Raw genomic sequence first — 7,956 nt, forward strand, 5'->3', positions numbered from 1 at the left:
GTGAGTACGTTTGTTCAGGGGGTTCAGCAGGTGGCTCCTCCAGGACGCCCGCCACTGCCCCCATGGGATCTGAATCTAGTGCTCTCTGTGCTCTAGACACCACCGTTCGAGAACTAATGGAGATCCCCTTACTTACACTCTCTCTGAAAGTTGTCTTTCTAGTGGCTATTATGTTGGGTTTCTGAGTTGGCGGCCTTGTCATGCAAGACTTCCTATTCATTTCTCGACAAGCATAAGGCGGTGCTGCGTCCGCAGCCCTCTTTTCTTCCTAAGGTAGTATCTGCCTTTCATCTAAATCGGGACATTGTGCTTCTGTCCTTGTGTCCTTGACCATTGCATCCCAAAGAGATCACCTTACATTCTTTGGATGTGGCTCTGCGGGTGTCTGCTATGGCTCCATTCCGTAGGTTGGACTCTCTGTTTGTCTCGGTGGCTGGTCCAATGAAGGGCCTGGCGGTCTCGTCGGCCACAATTTCTCGGTGGATCAGACAGATTGTTTTTCAGGCTTATGCTATAAGGGGGCGGGCACCTCCCTTTCCCATCATGGCACATTCTACCAGGGCAGTTGGTGCTTTCTGGGCCTTCCGGCATCAAGTGTCTGTTTGTTTCCCAAGTGTGTAATCAGATTCGAACCTTGATTTGTGAAACGCGTTAATATTGCCATGCCTGCATAGAGGTCTCATGATGTCTTATGATGTATCTTGATGGATTTTTATCTTCAATAAAGTAATCATCACTGCTCCATACTTGGGAGTCAGCCTTTCTTGACCCGAGAGGTTAAAATTGCCCTGGGTTTTGGCGCTTTGGAAGCACTGCCCAATTATTTCACCGCCCCAGTGTGAAAAGTCACACTGAAATGAATGGGAGGCGGATTTCAAACGCCTAAAAAAAAAATCTCAATATGAAAGGGGTCTAATGTTGAAGATGCTTAGACCTGAAGCCACAGGCGTCAGAATACCAAGACATTTTAGACAATTTCATGCTCCCAACTTTGTGAGAACAGTTTGGGGATGGCCCCTCCTGTTCCAACATGACTGCTTTCTGGGAGATATGCTGATTGCCCGTCCAGCACACTGGATGGATCCCAGGCCAACACGGATGAGTGCGCGGCCTACAGCTTGGTCATGGTGAGTGAGAGGATCCCATCCCCCACACACCAATACATACCCCCTCCATCTCCCCTTGGGGACAGGGACCCCTTCTCACGTGGGGACAGGGACTCCTTCTCACGTGGGGACAGGGACCCCCACCTCCCCTGGGGACAGGAACCCTTTCTCACCTGTGGGCAGTAACTTCATCTGCCCTGGAGAAAAGGACCTCATCAACTTCTGGGGACGGGGACCCCATCCTGCCTAGGGACAGTCCCCCAATGGGGTACCTAAAAATAAAAAATTATAAAAAAAAGACTGATACCAGTGGTGGAACTACAGGGCTCACAAAGGTCATACCTGTGACCACACCCTGGAGTTCCCCCACCGGACTCGGAGGGAAGGGCCCTGGCTGGGGTTCAGGGGGGCCCTTCATGGTTTCTTGCATCGGGGCCCTGAAGGTTCTAGTTACGCCACTGCTACGGACTAAGACTGGGATGCCATTAAAGTTCATGTGTGTGTGTGTAAAGGCAGGTGTCCTAATACTTTTGACAATAATCTAAATATGTAGCAGCTTTAATTGTTCTTGCTAATGGCATTGTTCTTAATGTTTGCAGGACCTTTGAATAATGAACAGGAGGCTTCTATAAGCCAGAAACAAGCATCAAACAGCCGCCGCCCCGAGGACTGTAGCCTGGGACCCATGCTCCCCATTACCAGACAGCTTCTTATGGACTACTATCGGCCCTATAACCAAAAATTGGCACAGCTGCTTTCAAACAATGCTTTCCTCTGGGAGAGGTAGCAAGGTGAATGACAGGATCCCTTTATATTTTCATTTCTGCATGATCAACTGCACTTAAGGGGTTGCTCTGACATCTAGTGGTCTTATTTGGGAACTGCATGCTTTAGGGAAAAGCGATGCTTGGCAGCCCTCTGGTGTCCAAATTGTGGAACTACAATGAAGAATACCAGTTACCAGATATGGACGGATAATAATGGTAGTCTGTTAAACTGTATCACCAGGATTTCTCTGGATGTCAGATAATATAGCACAGGAACTGAACATGAAGAAAACCATTTCCGAAAAAAAAAAAAAAACAACAAAACTGTTTAACCTCATCGTGAGAGAAAATGGAGATTCCTAATTCAAAGAGAATTATTTTTTCATGCCACAAAAATGATTAAATTAATATTTAAATGGGCGTCGTGTTTGTTTATGAAGGACCAAAGTGGCCTGAAGTGTTGTGTTTGTATTGGTATTTACTCATAACCTGAATGCAGATGGATGTACTTGTATAGAAAGGACCTTAAAAAATAAATCAAGATGTTCTCCTATTCACCGGTTTGATAATGGCCCATGGCAGTGTCACGTCTACCCCAACGCAGGTGGTCAGACACTATAGCTGGCTACTGCGTTCTTCACCTTTAGCAGCCCCCTTTCCCATAAGTCAAGCAGGCCTACCGGTTCTTGGTTGGCCCCAGGATTTATACCCAATGCTATAGTGCCTGACTACCAAACCAGGGCAGATGCGAACTGAGAAAAGCAAATAGATACTTGCGGTTGGCAGACAGATAACCTGGTTCTATGACAGTCCAGGTAAAAGGCAGGCTGAGTTCAAGGAATAGTCCAATAATCCGGTCTGAAGTCATATGCCCCATACACACGATCGGAAATTCAGACGGAAAAAGTCAGATCGGATTATGTTGTCAGAAAATCCGATCGTGTGCGGGCTCTATCGGACTTTTTCTGTCGGAATTTCCAACGGAAAAAGTTTGAGAGCTGGATCTAAAATTTTCCGACAACAAAATCCAATCGTTTAAATTCTGATCGTGTGTAGAGAATTCCGACGCACAAAGTGGCACGCATGCTCAGAAAAAATTTGGAGACGAAAACTATTGGCTGCTGCCCTCTACGTAGTTCCGTCGTATGTTTTGTACGTCACCTCGTTCCGAAGGATCGGATTTTCCAACAACTTTGTGCGACCGTGTGTATGCAAGACAAGTTGCGGCCAAAATCTGTCGAAAAAAATCAGACAGATTTTGTGGTCGGAATGTCCGACCGTGTGTACGGTGCATTACACAGGGAAATCCAAACTAGCAAAGCAGGGCAGACAGGCAGGGAGCTTGATCAGGAACAGCACACGTATCACTGTCTATCCCAAGCACCCAAATGAGGTTGGAGCTGGCTTATAACAGGCATGGTTTCCACCCAGAGACCGATCACATGAATAGGCCTACAGGTGGACAGACAGGCAAGGAGCGTGCCATAGCCAAAACCCCGGATGCTGGATTGAGGAACAGGAACACTAAGTGATCCTGACAGGCAGCCAATCCAATATAGCAAGGAAAGGGCTAGTTTCTAGAAAACTTTGATTAGACTTGATACTTTATTATTCATGATTTATATAGCGCCAACAGTTTACGCAGTGCTTTACAATGTATAGGGGGGACAACACAATTACAGTACAATACAAAAGGTACAGGAGGGCCCTGCTCGTAGAGCTTACATTCTAAAGGGAGGGGGTGGTGGTACAAAAGGTAGTAGCTGCAGAGAATGATTTGGTGGGGGTTTGGCTCGGGGATAGTTAGGTGCGTGTGGGATAGACTTCCCTGAATAAATGAGTTTTCAGGGAACTCCTAAAGGTGGACAGGGTAGGGGCTGATCGGACAGACTGGGGCAGGGAGTTCCAGAGGATGGGAGAGGCTCTGGAGAAGTCTTGAAGGCGAGCGTGGGAGGAGGTAACAAAGGAGCTAGAGAGCAGGAGGTCCATCTATTATTATATGATACGTCTATTCTTTCTGTGGTTTATACAGCTCTATTGCTGGGAAACATGTGCAGAGACGTTCCATTTGCCAGTCACATGGCAGCATCAATTGAGGGTGGTTGGGAAATGCCTGTCCTTCACTGGTGGCATATTTAGTATTTTCATGCCCGTTTCAGGGGTTCCCAGGGTGATTCAAAAGAAAAGTGTTGTATCAGTTTGGTATGTGCTGATCTCCTGGAGCCTACGGTCATGTCAATTTATTTTCCCACAACATATTTATTTTTGTTTAAAATGTATTTTTATTAGCAGGTTGTTCAGAGTTAAGTTGCAACGGAACAAGATAGCTCAACATTCAAGGAATAAAGATGGTCTGATACAAATTAGACTTGTGAGGAGCTGCATACAAATAAGCAAAAATTCAAAAGCGTACAATAGGGCTGCAAGGTTAATTGTTAAAAAAACGCGATTTCGATTCACTTACGATCTCTTCCGCTGAGAGTAGGCGATTCTGTCAAAAGAAAGCATCCCGGGCAATCTGCCAAGTGTAGAACTTGAAACATTGTAACTAACACTTACTTCTTAGATCAAAGGAAACAAACTTCTTGTGTAAACAAATAATCTGGGCAGTCTGCCAAGCTTTCAACCAGTGTAGATGCAGGAAGTTCAACTACTTAAAGTCTAAATCTTTTTCTGACACTTCTTTCTTAAGTTAAAATCAATATTTTTTGCTAGAAAATTACTTGGAACCCCCAAACATTTTATATATATATATATATATATATATATATATATATATATATATATATATATAATCAGAGACCCTAGGCCTAGGGAATAAAATGGCAATTGCTGCAATATTTTATGTCACACTGTATTTGCCCAGCGGTCTTTCAAATGCAATTTTTTGGGAAAAAATACACTTCAATAAATAAAATAAAAATGAAACGGTAAAGTTGCACATTTTTTTTTTTGTTTTAATGTGAAAGATGATACGCCGCGAGAATCGTGTGAGAATCGTGATCTATCTTCTAAGCAAAAAAATTGTGAATCTCATTTTAGCCAGAATCGTGCAGCTCTAGCCTACAACAACATGCATTAAGTATGGTTATTAACCACTTCAATACTGGGCATTTTCACCCCCTTCCTGCCCAGGTAAATTTTCAGTTTTCAGCGTTGTCGCATTTTGAATGACAATTACGCGGCCATACAACACTGCACCCAAAATGAAGTTTTTATCTTTTTTTCCCCCCCACACATAGAGCTTTCTTTTGGTGGTATTTTCATCGCCTCTGCGGTTTTTATTTTTTGTGCTATAAACAAGAAGAGTGACAAGTTTGAAAAAACACAATATTTTTTTACTTTTTGCTATAATAAATATCCCAATTTTTAAAAAACAAAAACAAATTTCTTTCTCAGTTTAGGCTGATATGTATTGTTCTACATATTTTTGGTAAAAAAATCGCAATAAGCATATATTGATTGGTTTTTGCAAAAGTTATAGCGTCTACAAAATAGGGGATAGTTTTATGGCATTTTTTTTTTTACTAGTAATGGCAGTGATCTGCAATTTTTACCGTGACTGCGACATTATGTCGGACAAATTGGAACACTTTTGACACTATTTTGGGACCATTCACATTTATACAGTAATCAGCGCTATAAAAATGCACCGATTACTGTATAAAAGTCACTGGCAGGGAAGGGCTTAACACTAGGGGGCAATCAAGGGGTTAAATGTGTTACCTAGGGAGTGCTTCTAACTGTAGGGGGAGGGGACTCACAAGGGGAGGAGACCAATCAGTGCTCCTCTGTACTGGGAACACACGATCCACACACGGTCTGCTCTCACCTGACAGGACGTGGATCTGTGTGCACAGTCCTGCTCTGTTATCAGGCAATCGTGGGTGCCCGGTGGACATAGCAGCTGCCGGGTATGTGAGCCGGCTCCTGAGTGACAGGCGCCCCCCCTCAGACGGCCCGGAAGCCCACGACGTCATACGACGCTGGCCCAGGATGGGAGATCCCTCCTGCGGAGGTCATTTGACTATGGGTGGGATGTCAAGTGGTTAACAATGCAGTTGGTGGGAATGGTGGTCTATACAGTCAATGGCAACCATAAGGAAAAGCGCTATTCGGACCAGTCTTGTGTGGACAGATAAATAGGCAAAAATCAATTAGAAGAACCATTTATTGATTTATTGCTGCCATAAGATGTTATTTTTTATTAAAAAAACAATTGAAATTCTCCTTTTGCATAGATGGTAGACAGTCAGCTTGCTCACCACTATAATGGTACCTTATGGCGGCAGCACAATGGCCCGGCTTGTTGATAGATTTGCTGCAGTGATGTAATCCTCATGCATCTCCTATGAAATCCACACAAACGGGGAAGGGGGAGGGAAAACCCAACTTTAATGTGGACCGGGAGAGGATGTAGAGCCTCGACCGAGTCCCTGATGCTATCCAGCGGTGAGCGACAGCACAGCTAGCCAGCCGTAGGTGGAAACGGGTCCGGGAGACAGTCAAAGCAAGCTTCAATAGGAACCAGTGAGCGTGGGACTCCCGGGCGTGACAGCAAATGCTCAGAGAGACCAGATTCAAAGCGAGGCTTGGAGCTCAAGATGGTAGAGAGCAAGTCGAGGGAAACAAGGAGAAAGCGCGGCTGTTGTCTTGACAACGCGTATCGGGGCGTAGCCCTTCCTCAGGTCATCAATAAGGTGCTCACCGCTATTATAGTGGTGAGGAAGCTGATTGTCTACCATCTACGCAAAGAAGAATTTAAATTGTTTCTAATAAAATTGTTTCTAATAAAAAAAAATATCTTATGGCAACAATAAATCGATAAATGGTTCTTCTTATGCCACGTACACACGATCGAATTGTACGCCGGACAATTCGATCATGTGTGGGCTCCAGCGGACTTTTTCATTGTAAAGTCTGGTGGACTTAGAAAGTAGTTTTGACTCAAAATTTGTCCGCCGGACTTGGCTTTCAATCCGTTCGTCAGTGTACTAGTCCGGACTAAGAATGACGCATGCTCAGAAGCAAGTACGAGACGGAGGCTATTGGCTACTGGCTATTGAACTTCCTTTTTCTAGTCCCGTCGTACTTTCTGTACGTCATCGCGTTAGAAATCGCCGGACTTTCGGAGCGTCTGTGTGTGGCCAAGTCCATTCGTTATAAAGTCTGGTGGATTGTTTGCCAGATTGTTTGGCGGACCAATTCGGCCAGACAATTCGATCGTGTGTACGTGGCATTATTGATTTTTTCCTGTTTGCACAAGACTGGTCTGAATAGCGCTTTTCCTTATGGTTGCCATTGACTGTATACACTTTTATCATATCTATCCTGGTGTGTTCATCCATATAGCTGCTTATTGGGCACAAGTAGGACATAAAGAATTTCTCCCAATGTCCCACTTTTCTGGCACCAGACTTTTTTTTGCATGGGAATGGTGGTCTAATGCACCCTTTCTCAACTTACCTTCAAGGAACCCCTAAAATAATGTTTAAGTCTCACGCAAACCTTACTGAAATCAGTTCATGTGGGGGCAATGGAAGCAATAACTTGCATTGGTAGTCAGTAAGAAGACTTAAACCTTTACAGTGGTGGCCAGAATTCTACCCTTACAGACAACTAAAAAGATTGTTATGCTGCTGACTTTGCCAAGTGGTGTTGGAAACTATGAAGGCACCATCAAATGGGAGGTCAATCATGTACAGCTCAAGGAACCCCCAGCAAGATCTGGAGGAAACCTAGGCTTCCACTGAACCCTGGTTGAGAATAACTGGTTCAATTATATTGTAGTTGAGAAGGCAGGCTCTGTGAAATGTGTGACACAGCAGTGCCTGCTCACAGGGCACAGTGAATATGTGTCACAGAATTCTAGGAGGTAAATGAATCTTTGCAACGTAAGTTTACAAATTTTAAGATTGTTCAAAATAATAGGAGAAAGAAATAATTGAAATACTATGTGGAAATGAATATACGGTTTTAAATTTTGATCATTGATACACTTTAACCGGTTCCCGACCGGCGCACACCGATGTACGTCAGCAGAATGGCACGGGCAGGCATATTGGCATACAGGTACGTCCAAT

General features: G+C 44.2%; 1 protein-coding gene across 1 annotated transcript in view; it reads left to right on the top strand.

Annotated features, from left to right (window-relative positions):
• CHST15 (carbohydrate sulfotransferase 15) overlaps positions 1-2,293 on the top strand; it is a 124,915-nt gene extending 122,622 nt beyond the window's left edge. Inside the window, exon 8 of the mRNA XM_077455572.1 lies at positions 1,706-2,293. Within this exon, the coding sequence (XP_077311698.1) occupies positions 1,706-1,893 (188 nt within the window). The 3' untranslated portion in view covers positions 1,894-2,293. The remainder of the gene's footprint in view (positions 1-1,705) is intronic.
• The last annotated feature ends 5,663 nt before the right edge of the window (positions 2,294-7,956 follow it).

Source organism: Lithobates pipiens, unplaced genomic scaffold (assembly GCF_037356315.1).
Source record: "Lithobates pipiens isolate NorthernLeopardFrog02 unplaced genomic scaffold, aLitPip1_a1.2 Scaffold_25, whole genome shotgun sequence".
NCBI classification, from domain to species: domain Eukaryota; kingdom Metazoa; phylum Chordata; class Amphibia; order Anura; family Ranidae; genus Lithobates; species Lithobates pipiens.